The sequence below is a fragment of the Carassius auratus genome, chromosome 17, assembly GCF_003368295.1.
Source record: "Carassius auratus strain Wakin chromosome 17, ASM336829v1, whole genome shotgun sequence".
Lineage (NCBI taxonomy): Eukaryota > Metazoa > Chordata > Actinopteri > Cypriniformes > Cyprinidae > Carassius > Carassius auratus.
The window spans coordinates 9,275,622-9,290,570 of record NC_039259.1 but is presented as its reverse complement, the minus strand read 5'-3'; the positions used below and the strand labels follow the sequence as shown (position 1 = coordinate 9,290,570).

General features: G+C 38.0%; 1 protein-coding gene across 1 annotated transcript in view; it reads left to right on the top strand.

The window, feature by feature from the left end:
• Positions 1 to 14,126, top strand: part of ryr2b (ryanodine receptor 2b (cardiac)) — a 49,261-nt gene extending 35,135 nt beyond the window's left edge. Inside the window, 32 exon segments of the mRNA XM_026285638.1 lie at positions 72 to 152; positions 289 to 401; positions 622 to 718; positions 1,188 to 1,297; positions 1,667 to 1,718; positions 1,814 to 1,864; positions 2,069 to 2,168; positions 2,615 to 2,694; positions 2,835 to 2,911; positions 3,218 to 3,291; positions 3,424 to 3,504; positions 3,771 to 3,859; positions 4,084 to 4,212; positions 4,461 to 4,565; positions 4,716 to 4,797; positions 5,356 to 5,885; positions 5,967 to 6,659; positions 6,928 to 6,992; positions 7,649 to 7,784; positions 7,908 to 7,994; positions 8,196 to 8,384; positions 8,826 to 8,956; positions 9,124 to 9,166; positions 10,010 to 10,137; positions 10,345 to 10,411; positions 10,502 to 10,648; positions 10,863 to 10,997; positions 12,126 to 12,282; positions 12,608 to 12,672; positions 12,945 to 13,045; positions 13,441 to 13,492; positions 13,645 to 14,126. Of these exon segments, the coding sequence (XP_026141423.1) occupies positions 72 to 152; positions 289 to 401; positions 622 to 718; positions 1,188 to 1,297; positions 1,667 to 1,718; positions 1,814 to 1,864; positions 2,069 to 2,168; positions 2,615 to 2,694; positions 2,835 to 2,911; positions 3,218 to 3,291; positions 3,424 to 3,504; positions 3,771 to 3,859; positions 4,084 to 4,212; positions 4,461 to 4,565; positions 4,716 to 4,797; positions 5,356 to 5,885; positions 5,967 to 6,659; positions 6,928 to 6,992; positions 7,649 to 7,784; positions 7,908 to 7,994; positions 8,196 to 8,384; positions 8,826 to 8,956; positions 9,124 to 9,166; positions 10,010 to 10,137; positions 10,345 to 10,411; positions 10,502 to 10,648; positions 10,863 to 10,997; positions 12,126 to 12,282; positions 12,608 to 12,672; positions 12,945 to 13,045; positions 13,441 to 13,492; positions 13,645 to 13,740 (4,143 nt within the window). The 3' untranslated portion in view covers positions 13,741 to 14,126.
• Positions 14,127 to 14,949: the final 823 nt, after the last annotated feature.

Below are 14,949 nucleotides of genomic sequence, written 5' to 3'. Positions count from 1 at the left end.
AAGTACTGTGAAAAATCTATTTGAGCCTCCTCACCTCACCTCACCTCACTTTTTCTTTTTCTTTTTGCCAGGATATGTGTGAATACTCAGAAGATCCCCTCAGTGTTGAGAGGATCTTAAGCATGGCTCGTGTTCTTTTCCATCTGGATCAGGTTAGACTGGGAATGAATTACTACAATTAATTTCAAATGATAATTGCTGGCACATATAAATAAATTCAAACATGATCCAGTGTAGTTCAGTCGAGATTTTTGACCATTTCTGCTGTTTGTATGGTGTTTCTGTCAGGTGGAGCGCCCTCAGAAGACGAAGAGGGCAGTGTGGCATAGGATGTTGTCTAAGCAGAGGAAACGGGCTGTAGTTGCTTGTTTGAGAATGGTTCCTTTGTACAATCTCCCCAGGTTTGCTGCAAAGAGAGTTATGACAAGTCCATTTACTCTTGATATTGCATTATGAATTACCCGAGTTATAAAAGCTGAAGGCAGCAGAAATACTTGTGCGTTGCAATATTGTTGAACTAACTCAGATAAAGAGGACATTCTGTCATATTCCTTATGTTCCATTGGGCTGCAACCAATATTAATTACTAGCTTTTAACATGAAATTTGTCTTTTTCTGCAGGCACAGAGCGGTGAACCTTTTCCTGCAGGGTTATGAGAGAGTCTGGCTGAATGCAGAGCGTGACTCACCTGAGGACAGACTAATTGAGGATTTGGCTGTGAGTGCGTTTCTGATTGGCTGTGTTCCCCAGTCGAGCCATTTAATCATGACGTATGTATACCCCAACCTGCGATACGTTTCCCAAAAGCACCTATGGTCGCAAGTTCTGTCATTACCAATAGATTTCATTGGAACTTACCACCACCACTTACCACAAGCTACGATGCTTTTGGGAAACGCACCCCTGAGGTGACTAATTCAGTTTTTTGTAATGGGTTTGTTGGATAGTAGTTTTCAATTTATGAGTGGCATTAATATTACCACAATGATGTAAGTTTATGTACTCCACAAATCTACAAAAAAATAAAAATTCCAGCAGCACAATTGTTTTCAACATTGATTCAAATCGTCATATTAGAAAGATTTCTGCAAAATGGGACAGTCTCTTCTAGCAATGTGAAGCACAAATTGTAAGAATACATAGAAAATTCCAGATAGAACCCAAGGAATACTTTTATACCCATCAGAAAGCAACTCGTGTAGAGATCCTGAAGGAGGGAGTGGAGCAGAGAAACAACATCGATCCACTCTGTCAGCTTATCAGTCTCTTCAGTCAAAGTGCCTTGACTGAGAAGAGGTTTGTATGTGTGTGTTTGAGTGTGATTGATTCATGCATTTGTTTGTTGTTTGCATGTAGACAATGGAAGCAACCTAACCAACTTGTTTCATATAAAAACCCACAGGGTATTTGGCTAGCACTGTTGATTGCAATTAACATGTCATTAAGCTAACAAATCAGGAAAAATATTTAGATATCAATATATTCAATATATTTATTACAAAGGATATGTATGTTCGATTGCCCCGTATATGTGAAATGTCAAATCTTTAATCCTGCCTTAAATTTTGGTCTTTCCATTTGAACCATGCTTGAAAATGATATGTTATGAAAGTTATGAAACACATCTTAACTCTCCTGGTTCACTCTTGTCACTTGTATCTACAGTAAGCTTGAGGATGATGACCTGTTCATGTGCTATGTTGACATCATGGCCAAGGTAAGAAGCTTTGCAAGGACATTCTGAGCAAAATCCGTCCTTTTTGCCACAAAACACATGCAGCGTTCAAGCTAAACTGTAATTCTGCATTGCAGAGTTGCCAAAGTGAGGAAGACCAGGATGAAGATGGCCTGAAGTCATTTGAGGTGAACAATGGAGATGAAGGCAGTCTGAGTTGTTATTGATTTAATTGTAGGAGAAAAGTCTGAGGATGCTGACACAGTTATTTACTGTATTTGGGTTCATTAATTACGTAATCAATGATTGACTTCAGGAATAATAGACTTGAGAAACAGTTGGTATGTTTTATTTCTTAGTGAATTGATCGAGTTACTAATTAATTATCTTAGGAAAAAGAGATGGAAAAGCAGAGGCTGCTGTATCAGCAGGCCCGACTTCACGAACGCGGAGCTGCTGAGATGGTCTTACAGAACCTCAGCGCCAGCACAGGTATCAGTCAAAACATGGGGGAAAAACAATTTTTTTTTATTTATTTATTATATATATTTGTGTGAAAACTGTAAACATTTTCTCAGGATTCTTTGATGAATAAAATTGGAAATGAACAGAATTTATTGGAAACAGAACCATATAAATGTTTTTACTGTAATTTTGATCAATATAATGCAACATTCCATAATACGAGTGTTCTTTTTTATTTTATTTTTTTTTTTTTTAAAGAAGCTTTTACTACATTTTAGAAAAAATAGTCCCTCATAGGGGGATCATCATATTTGGGAGTTGTTGGCATCAAAAAGATTGAAAACCCTTGTGTGAAACACAGGTCACCATATACAGTATCTTTATCCTGATATCTTGAGTCAGCTGACTATGACTTTTATTATTGTCAATGCTCAAATGTTATGCTGTTAAGTTGGATGTGATATTTGAACCAGGTGATATGGGGCCTATGGTAGCAGCCACATTAAAGCTGGGCATTGCAATCCTGAATGGAGGAAACACGTCTGTCCAGCAGGTAAGTCTGAAAAGGTCAGGCTGGATTACAGATATGTTTGGGTGATAACGCAAAACCACAAAGTTTTGACATTTAACGCCAAAACCAACTTTTATATAACAACTTCATGCTCAATTTCTCTGTTGTTGAATTCTCCCTAGAAAATGCTGGATTACCTGCGACAGAAGAGAGATGTGGGCTTCTTTCACAGTCTGGTTGGCTTAATGCAGTCTTGCAGGTTCAGCTGTTATTTGCTAATGCATTGTGACACATTTCCCTGACAGAAAGCAGCTGCTCAAACCACCTAAAAGTGAAGAAATGCTTTGTTCACTCATTTATCGCCGTCCCCCTCCTCCTGTGTTCAATATAAAAGTTACTTGGTATAATCAAGAGAAAAGAACATCGTTTTACATCACTTTTTTTCCCTTTCGATCTGTTCCTTTGCTGTAATTGGAAGTGTCTGTTGAGCGTCTGTGTTAGTTTGTATTTTATAAAGAAGAGGACTGTGGTTTTGATGTTGCTGCTGTAATTCTGTGTGTCACAGCGTGCTGGATTTGAACGCGTTTGAGAGGCAGATCAAAGCGGAGAGTTTAGGAGTGGGTGCTGAGGACAATTCAGGTACATCACCGACATTCACAACAAAGTGCTTTGAAAAACGAATGTGTCAATCAGAAGAGGAAGGTATTTTCTTTTTATTGATATTAATTTGCCTGTACTGCATTTTGCCTTCTCCTTCTCTCTCTTTCTCAGGCGATCGAGTAATGGCAGATGAACAGCTAACCTGTGATCTTTTCCGATTCCTCCAGCTTCTTTGTGAAGGCCATAATACTGGTTAGAACAAGCAGAATGTTTTGTATCGTGGAATATGCTTAAAATACTTAAAATACTTTCTCATATCCAACTTTAACCATACTATAAGTAAGCCATTTGTAGACTGATTTTACCTAAAGAGTGCATACACTATGGTCCTATAAAACCATGGTCCATCATATCAGCAGCATATTCAATTATTAATATGAATCTTAAACAGCATCAATATTCTGTTTTTTTTTTAATTTTTTTTTTTTTTTAACTGGAGACTGATATTTCTTCCACAGACTTCCAGAACTACTTGCGGACTCAAACTGGAAACAACACAACGGTCAACATCGTCATCTCCACTGTGGACTATCTGCTCAGGGTTCAGGCAAGCCCAATGAACATTTTTAATTTTGCCTGTCTGTAATATAAATGAAAAATGCATGTTTGCTGCTGTAAGTGGTTTGAACGTTTCACCACCAGATGGAGAAGGGCCCAAAAAAGTGAGGCAGAGCTTGTCGCTAAATATTTCCATAAACCATTCACTGCTGACAGGCCACCTCCATTTTGTTTGTCTGATACTGAGAGTGATGGATGGCCTCATATCTACAGGAGTCCATCAGTGATTTCTACTGGTATTATTCAGGGAAGGATGTGATTGATGAGCGTGGTCAGCACAACTTCTCCAAAGCCATCAGCGTGGCCAAGCAGGTGTTCAACACACTCACTGAATACATTCAGGTAAATGCACATAAGCAAGTGAAAAATTTGCTTTGTCAGATTGTATAGATACTGAGTACTGTATGTCCTAAGATTCTGTAATTCTCTGCTTTGTAATATTTTATTTCAAATAAATGCATCTCAGAGGCCTAATACCACACATGCGGTGTCTGTCTTTGTTCACAATGTGGTGTTTTTATGTTGTGAAGCCACTCGTTTAATTAATCTCTTTCACTAATATCAATTAAGTTTTTAATTGCCTAATTTAGGGTCCGTGTACAGGAAACCAGCAGAGTTTGGCCCACAGTCGTCTGTGGGATGCTGTAGTTGGCTTCCTCCATGTGTTTGCCCATATGCAAATGAAGCTTTCTCAGGTTTGTCTATAGACAAATTACTTTAAATATCATGTGCTAATTTATTCATTGCAAAGAAAAATGTAGGAAACTCATAGGAATAATAGACTTGAGAAACAGTTGGTATGTTTTATTTAAAAGAAAATAAAGAATGGTGTTTTGCGTCTGCAGGATTCTAGCCAAATAGAGCTGTTGAAGGATTTGATGGACTTACAAAAAGACATGGTGGTAATGCTGCTTTCCATGCTTGAAGGTAGGAGAATCTTATATATATTTTTAAATCTTCCCATGCACTTTTACTTTTGCTTCTTAGAAATGTGGTGTTGTTGATTTTCCAATCAATGTCAATGTACTAATATCAGTATAACGAGTCTGTATTACATTTTGTTAGATACACAAACCGAATTGTGCTTGTTTTCATACCAACTGTGAAACTGTATTGGCATCCATATGACTGGATGCCCACCTTTGCACCAACCAAATTCCGAAGTCCGCTCTAAAAGCTGTAGTGTGAACGAGTCTTAAGTGTCCTGCAGTCACGTCAAGTCAACTTTATTTTTATAGTGCTTTGTTTCAAAGCAGCTTCACTTTATTAAACAGGAAAGAAACAGAACAATTTATGCAAACTTAAAAATGCATGCAAAAAATGCAAAAAAGTAAAAAATTCTGCAATAATAGACAATAGTGTTATTATTCAGCTCCAGTCGGTTTAGTAACTGTGTGAAGTTAATCAATTATGAAACAAGTTCAATTCAGTGATAAGCAACTCCACTGAAGACATACATATACAAATATTTCTTTGTGTTTCTAGGAAATGTAGTGAATGGCACCATTGGCAAACAGATGGTAGATATGCTAGTAGAATCATCCAGCAATGTGGAGATGATCCTCAAGTTCTTTGATATGTTCCTCAAACTCAAAGACCTCACGTCATCTGAATCCTTTCGTGAATATGACCCAGACGGCAGAGGGCTCATTACCAAAAAGGACTTCCACCGAGCCATGGAAGGTTTCAAGCACTACTCTCAATCCGAGATCGAGTTCCTGTTATCCTGTGCAGAGACGGCAGAAAGCGAGCTTCTGGATTACCCAGACTTTGTGACACGATTTCATGAACCGGCCAAAGATATTGGCTTTAACGTGGCTGTTCTTCTGACCAATCTATCCGAACACATGCCAAATGATTGCCGCTTGCAGAATTTCCTAGAGCTGGCGGACAGCGTGCTCAAGTATTTCCATCCTCACCTGGGGAGGATCGAAATCCTGGGCAGCGGGAAACGGATCGAAAGGGTCTACTTTGAGATCAGCGAATCCAGCCGGACACAGTGGGAGAAACCACAGGTATTAAGCAATCATTTGCTTATGTGCTTTTGTGGTCTACTAATGTGTGTCTTATACAAATGCGTGTTCTCAATGATTCAGGTGAAGGAGAGCAAAAGGCAGTTCATCTTTGATGTGGTGAATAAAGGTGGAGAGAAGGAAAAGATGGAGCTATTTGTCAACTTCTGTGAAGACACCATCTTTGAAATGCAGCTTGCTGCACAAATATCTGGTTCAGAGAGTGGAGACGAACTGAAAGCAAAGGATGACAAAGAGGAGAAGGACAAGGTGGAGAAGAATGGAAACCTTCCTGAAGACAACAGGATGACCAAAAACTTAAAACACTTAAAAAGAATAACCATCAGGAGTATCATCTCAGTGATCTTCTCTGTCTTCCACAATGTTGTGTTGTTTATCACGCGTGCCTTTTTAGGTCTGGTTTGGTTCTTCCTTTACCTGCTCTACCACATCTTCTTGAGTGGATGGATTATTGACGTGGCTAAAGAAATGAAACTGGCCGACCTTTTAGGTGACCTTCAGGATCCTACCATGGTTGAGACCATAGGGTTTGGAGAAGGAGTGCTAAGAGAGAATAATACGTGTCATACAAGTGCCTTTTCTTCTCGCGGTGATCTTAGAGGGATGGGTCTAGATCTGTCTGCAGTGTCCAGGGACCCACAGCTCCTCACAGATATTTTCGGCTTGTGTTTGAAGAAGGAAGGAGGGAAGTACACACTGTCGAGCAGAGACCAACATGGCAGTCTGGATGACTTTCTAAACACGACCAAATATCAGGTCAGTAGTCTTGAGTATACCATTGTCAGCTTACAAAACTATAACTCTATTTTAAATTGTTTATGAAGTTGACTTTTATGTCTAATTGGACATTTATTTTAACATTTGTGGATACTTGTGTCCACTCTGAACATTTGTGTCCATCAAATTTATATTTATGTATATATAAGTGTGTGTGTGTGTGTGTGTGTGTGTGTTCAATAACCCTATAGTCTCTGTCAGTTTATGTCAATTTACTATAAGTCTTATTTGTTAACATTACAAACAGGTGGAAATCTGTGAGGAGAATTTTCACGAGGCACAAGAGGAAGATTCAGAGACTAAGAAAGCTTTGTAAGTGCTCCAGACTGGGGAGAGATAAAACTCTGTATGAACATGTGGAACATAATGTTTGAAGATATCTTTGAATTTTCTTGATTGTACCCATGAGTACAGAGGATTATCAGACCCTGTACAATTCAAACAGTGTAAAAAATATATATAATTGGAAGTTGGGAATTACTATTACTCCCGCAGAAGATTAACAGATACTTCACATTTAATACAAATTCAATTACTTTTGATATAATGACTTGTTCTGAATCAAAAGCATACACGCTGACCAGTGTAGTCTGATTCTTGAGTCTCTTGAGCTGGTTTGAATTCTAAAAACACTAACTCTGTTCAAAAGTTTGGGTCAGTAAAATAGATTTTTTTTTTTTTATAAATGAATACTTTTATTCAGCAAGGATTCATTCAGTTGATTAAATGACATTAAAGACATTTACAATGTTGTTTTGAATAAATGTTGCTCTTTTTAACTTTATTTTCATCAAATAAAAAAGTATCATGGTTTCCACAAAAATATTAAGCAGCACAACCATTTTCAACATTGAAAACACAGAGAACTGAGCACCAGAGTAGCATATAAGAATAATTTCTGAAGGATTATGCGCCACTCTTCAGTGCATTGCGAAAACTGCCTAAGATATTGCATTTACATTTTGCAGTGATGAGGATAAACATAAAGGGGAAAAGAAGCCTAAACGGAGACTTCGAAAGCTCAGCTCTTCAAAACCAGATGAGACAGAAGTCCAGGAATCAGCTCTTTGGAAAACGATCTGCTCTCATAGCACCAAACTGCTGGTATGCTTCTCTCTCTGTCTCTGTTGTTTTCCAGCTGCACAATACATGCTACTTACAGATGTTAAGATGTCTTGAACATCCATATGTGATCTGACGACCTACAAGTATGTCTTTTCTCTGCAGAACTGTTTTGCAAGAAATTTCTACAACATTAGATTGTTGGCTCTGTTCTTTACTTTTGCCATAAATTTTATTCTTCTGTTTTACAAGGTGAGTATTGATTTCCCTGCTAAAACATCAGATTTAATGTTGTTGATCAGGCTGGTCTGTTTTTATGTTTTGAGGCCACTTGGATTGAGAAACTAGCTGAAATAACTGAGTAGTTCTGGCTTGTCCAGATACTAGCCAAACCAGTTTACACCACGCAAACCCAGATTTGACCAAAAACATCTATATAATGATTTTATTTAGGTCTCCTCAACCATTGATGAGGATGAAGGTGTGGAGATCGCTCTTCGTGACAACCGCACCAAGGATTTACAGGAAGTTTATTTTGAACTAGAAGAGAACAGTGGCTACATGAAAATGATTCTTCACAGCCTGGCTGTCCTGCACACACTCATCTCACTCTGTTGTATCATCGGCTACTACTGTCTGAAGGTTATACACACCTCACACACACACACACAAACGGCACTGAAGTTCTGTGCAAGTACCCACTGTATTTCTATTGATGAAAATAAAAACATGTCTTTGCTAGACTAAATAATGCCTTCATCCTTTCTGTCTTTTGTTATACCTCTTAAACACACAGCGGGTCTGAAACCAGTCTAGAAATACTTCATGTTTTTTAGAATGATTTGAGATTATCCAAAGAGCATTTCTGGAACATCTGACCATCTGATCAGTTTTGCAAATAAGTGACTTAGAAATAGAGCAAAATCGGAAATGTTTTTATACATTTTAGGTCATAGGTCATTCTTCTTTAGTTCCTTAGTTTTTCAGATTTCAAAATTCAAATCAATCATTCATTTACAGGTTTAAAAATGCTTTTAATATGGTCTCATTCAACTAACTCGATCATCATCTGACCCTTGACAGGTTCCTTTGGTCATTTTTAAGCGAGAAAAGGAGCTGGCTCGTAAACTGGAGTTTGACGGACTCTATATCATAGAGCAACCTTCTGAAGATGACATTAAAGGCCAGTGGGACAGAATGGTCATCAATACACCGTAAGAGCTGTCATAAAGGCTCACATATGCATTTATAAAACATTGAAACAGTGTCAGTCTTCTGTATGAGTTTCTGCATGAGCAGTGATTGCCAAATGGTTGCTAATACACATTACAGATGTTGCACCACTTCAGTACTATTCTCTGTTTTCTTTGCTGTTTTTCAGATCATACCCAAGTAATTATTGGGATAAATTTGTGAAAAGGAAGGTAAGATGAATAAATTCAATATTTATTCAAAAAATGTAGCTTCAGAACTGTTCAAGAACAATAGTATAACAGTATATCACAACTCAACCATTGGGACTCGGGCAGTATTCTTATTAATTTTACAGTACTTTCAAAATAGTTTTTTCACCATTAAAACATATGACTATAAAGTATCTTAAAAATCCATGACTCTTGTCTTAATCTTAATTCTAAATGTGTTTAATCCTAATTCTTACGTTATATATATATATATATATATATTTTTTTTTTTTTTAAATAATTTTAATATTATGATATGATAATAACAAAACCTTTTCTTTTTAGTTTTTCATTTGTTCTCTGTTTTATACTGTATTTTAACAGATTTCTATGTTAAAGAAGAAAAAAATGACAATGTCATGTCACTGCCTTGACGGTGGGGTGTTGTGGGTGATTGCCAGATTGCCATAGTGTTGCTATGAATTTGCTAGTTTGTTCTGATTGGTTGCTGGTGGTTATTTACAGAATCACTCACAAGTGTCTATGACATTCAGTCTCAGGTCCCTCTTTCAGTGTCAGTCGGTGGGATGCTTCCTATTTGTCATTCGCCTGGTGGAAATCATAAATCCAGTGTCCGGTGCTGCTGTCAAGTAACAGCAGACCTATAATATATATAAGACACGTGCTTTGAGATATCGTTCATATCTGTAGAATGAACCGTGTGGGATGAATTATGAACCGAATTTAATACTTGGGTTCAGCCCTACTAATAATGCTTTACTCCCTGAATGTGGTACAGTAAGCTAGAATGTGTTTTAGTTTTTCTGTGTTTGATTCATTCTGTGATGGCCTTCCGTGCTGCAGGTGATGGCGAAATATGGAGAGCTGTATGGATCGACACGCATCAGTGAGCTGCTGGGTTTGGATAAAGCTGCTCTGGACTTCAGCTCAGAGGCTCAGGAGAGCAAGAGGCCCGTACAAAAGGTTGCCCTGTGAGTAAGACCCTGTGACCCCGTCTTCCCTATTTACCATATATACCATATTTCACCAGCCAAACCAGCTTCTGTTCAGCAAAACAGCCCAATCCGTTCATCTGCAGAGATCGAAAAAATGATTTCAGTGTGTGCCTGATGATGGCAGCAGCATTCAATATGACAGGCTTAAAATGAAACAAATAAATCATTCTCATGTTTTCACAGCTTCAGATTAAACACCATTGATGTGAAGTACCAGATATGGAAGCTAGGAGTGGTTTTCACTGACAGTGTAAGATCCCTGACTCTTTGGACACTCATAATATTAGACCTGAGGAGTCGGTCAAATCTGAAAAATAAATTGTGTTTTTCTTTTTCTCAGTCCTTCCTTTACCTGGCCTGGTATATGGTTGTGTCAGTTCTGGGCCATTATAACAATTTCTTCTTCGCTGCCCACCTGCTAGACATCGCCATGGGCTTCAAAACACTGCGCACCATACTGTCATCTGTTACACATAATGGCAAACAGGTACTACATTTGGTTTATGTTTGTGTGTCTATACAAAGACCTCAAAATGTATTTAAACCCCGAGTCACACTTCAAAAATATGAATGACATTCTACTGACATTATAATGTCATTGTAATAAATAAAACATTTATATTATAGTTAACTACTCAATTTTTATTTATTTATTTATCTTACTGAAATCAAATGTTTAAGCATTAATGTATATATTTCAGCTGGTTTTGACAGTGGGACTGTTGGCTGTGGTTGTGTATCTCTACACTGTGGTTGCCTTTAACTTCTTCCGCAAATTTTACAACAAAAGTGAAGACGGTGAACCAGTGGATATGAAATGTGACGATATGCTCAGTGTGAGTATCTTTCTTTTATCATTGACTTAAACTAATGTTCAAATGTTTGAGGTTTATTTTTTGGCTGCATATATTTTATATATATATATATAAAAAAAAAACAGTAAAAACAGTAACTGTCACGATCATTAGCTGGAGTGCCCATGAACTTCAGTAGAGGGCACTCCACTCAGGACCATTCCACCCATCAACCACCAGATGTCACCATATCATCACTTGGACACTAGCACCTCTCATACTGTTGCACCACACCTGAACTACATCTCCCATGAGTCACTGCATCACAATCACCTTGCCACACCTGCACATCATTCATCAGCCAATTTCCTTGCCACACCTGCACCTCATTTACACACACATATAAGCACCACAATCACTTGCGAAGTCTTGTTTAGCCTGTCTGACATTTCCGAGCGGTTTTCCTAGTGTCTATCTTGGATTGTTGAAAGTTTCTGTAACGAGGAGTCAGAGGCATTCGGATCCATGTGCAGATTTTTATTAAGATAATGGTCACACAGGCAGAAATCAGGAATGGCATCAGGTATGTTAAGGATATATTTAAACTTTAAACCGACTCTGATTCTCTGCTGCCTGCCCTGATCTCTGCTTGTTACCATTAATGATTCTGGATATCCCTAACATACCTGATGCCATTCCTGATTTCTGCCTGTGTGACCATTATCTTAGTAAAAATCTGCACATGGATCCGAATGCCTCTGACTCCTTGTTGCAGTAAACTTATAAAATATTACTGCCATTTAAAAGGTAATTTATTATAAAACTGATTTTGCAGCAGCTGTTTCACATCATTCTAATATGCTGATTTGGTGCTCAAGACACATTTCTTATTATTATCAGTGTTTGAAAACAATTGTGCTGTATATTATTTCAATGTTTTTGTGGAAACTGGTAAATTTTTTCATGATTTTTTGATGAATAGAAGGTTCAAAACCAACAACATTTATTTTGAAATATAAATATTTATAACATTATGACTTTACTGTACATTTTGATCAATTTATATAAAAATAAATTATTAAAAAAAAAAATTTTGTGACTGTTTTGGTGCAGGAATAAAACAATAAAGTGTGAGTAAATCTGTAAATATTAATGTTCATGTGTGCATAGTGTTACATGTTCCACATGTACGCTGGTGTGCGAGCCGGGGGAGGGATCGGAGATGAAATTGAAGACCCGGCCGGTGACGAGTTTGAGTTCTACCGTATCATCTTCGACATCACTTTCTTCTTCTTCGTCATCGTCATCCTCCTCGCCATCATTCAGGGTAAGACACAGAGTAATTGTGAGAGTCGGTTTACCGAAATTATGAACAGAAACGTATGGTATGTGCACGTGCACTTAATTACAATAAGGACAGTAAGCCAAAGTCTTCGGTTTGAATTATTTTGTTTAGTCATGCTGAGCAGGACTGGAGTGCTTCATTAAAAAGATCACGCTCTCACATGCTGAGGGGGTTCATGGGAAGAGATCTGAGGACTGTATGATGCTAGAGGATTGTCTTATGCCTGGGGTGGAATGATACTCAGGATTCAAATGTTTGGCGTAAACTTAATTGTGTTTGTGACTGCTCTGTTGTCATCATCTGAAAGGTCTGATCATTGATGCATTCGGCGAGTTGAGAGACCAGCAGGAGCAGGTTAAAGAAGACATGGAGGTGAGTTTTCACATTAACATCCTGAATCCATTCAGATTTATGACGTCTGTTATCTTTTGTTCCTATTAACACACTAAATAAATTTATCGAAAACTAAACATTTCTTAATTATAAATCAGAGCTACACTGCTTCAGTTAATTAATGTTTATTTCTCTGTGAGTAAATACGTCATTAATCTATGTCAGCCGCTCTTCGGTGTAGCTGTGGGTTTTATACTAATTGATCATGTATAATTAAACAGTGAATGCGGTGTCTGAATTTTTTCCTGCAGACTAAGTGTTTTATCTGTGGCATTGGGAGCGAGTATTTTGACACGGTGCCCCATGGCTTTGAGTCGCACACATTGCAAGAGCACAACCTGGCCAACTATCTGTGAGTACAACTGGTCAGAGATCAGTCATGCCTCTTTTCCATCATCCTTTTTTTCAGTCACAATTTTAAAGGCAGTATTCTGGTGGAAAAATAGCCTGTTGAGCAGCTAGTCAGGACAGAGATCTAGTCTCCTGTAGCCAGACCTTCATACTGATGGCAGAAGGTCTGGTCTTCAAGTTCCACCCAGTGTGACCATACTCTGTCTTCTGTAGAATTCAACCAATCAGATTTTGACTTTGAAATTCCAAAAGTTTCTCCCACTTTGTGTTTGTTCAGCCAACAGTCTGTCGGTGGGGCGCCGAAGGCTCAGATTAACAGAAAGCTATCATGTTACTAGAAAATACTGTGATTCGGGGTGAAATGGATTACTTGTTTTGTGTTTGGTTGCCATTTAGGTTCTTTCTGATGTATCTCATCAATAAAGATGTCACAGAACATACTGGACAGGTACAGCTTGCCATGAACCTTTATTGAAAAGAGATATTTGGACTATTTCAGAGGGAAAGATGTGTTCTTAATAATACATTGAAATGTGAAACCGTGAGATACACTTTATATTCTAAAATGAACCATGATCGCTGCACTTTGTAACACAACAGGAATCATACGTTTGGAAGATGTTCCAGGAACGCTGCTGGGAGTTCTTTCCTGTTGGAGACTGTTTCCGGAAACAGTACGAGGGTCAGCTCAGCTGAAGAATTCCATGTCTGTAATGTTAGAAGCTGGTGTGTGACTCAGTACTGTTTTGAATGTTTGTTTTATCTACACCACATATTTATTTTAGTAATATATTGTATTGTTGAATTTAAGGAACCAAGTTGATGGTGCACTTTTTGGACATAGAGAATGCAGTTTTATTTAATCTGTCACTTTGGATCGATGGCAAGTAGTATAAATTAAAATGTGGTATTTCTTTAGCTTGAAACATTACAGAACCCATGTTCACAGTTAACCAACATTATGCTGAAACTGCTAGATCTGTAAATTTTTGGTACTTGTATTGATATATTATTCATGGCTGTAAGTTAACACAATCAGTGCAGGGTGATTAGTTTAATAAAGTTGAAGTCTCACTCCCTCATTTGCACTTCAGTTATTTTCTTAATCAGTATTCTTGTTTTCCATTTTCTAAACATTCCTTAAATATACTGTAAGTGTATTCATGTACTGTACCAGTCCTCTTTCTATCCGTTTCTCTTTACTTGCTTATCTTTTCATCCACTGTCAGTGTCAAGCCTTCTCCTGTTCCTTATCTTTTTTTCAAAAAGCACTCCATCCTCTCCGCTTTCTCATCTCTCTCACCTCCTGTCTGTGTGTCTGTCTCTCTCTCTGTCTTCTGTGTGAGAGGCAGCACTCAGATCCTGAGCGTGAAATTAAACGGCAGCCCACATCACATGCTGTTGGTTGAGTTGTTGCCGCTGCAGGGCATGACGCATTGATCTCCAGCCATTCCAGAGGTGCTGTTAAAGCATTAACCCCCCTCGACGAGAGCGTTGTGCAGTCTTGCTGCTGTTAGAATTGCTACAAAGACAAAGGACAGAACTGATCAACACACAGCTCTGACCACACTGTAATCTAGAGCATGTTGGTGGTTTTATTTGAGAGTATGGTGGAGAGAAGGTTGACTGAGGGATGTCAGTTCCAGTGTCCAAATTGACCACATTTTGCATATATATATATATATATTTTTTTTTTTTTTCCAGCAAAGAAAGGCAGTTCTGGGCCAGAAAAAAAATGTCTATTTGGCAAATGTTCTTCTCAGATTTTACAGTCATGACCTTTGGGATAAAACAACCATCCCATTTGAGAACTGCTGAATCCTTTAGTTACTGAATGTGGGGCTGAAAGGTCAATAGATTTTTGTCTGAGATCGTGATGCTGCAAGAAACTGTAATTTATCATAC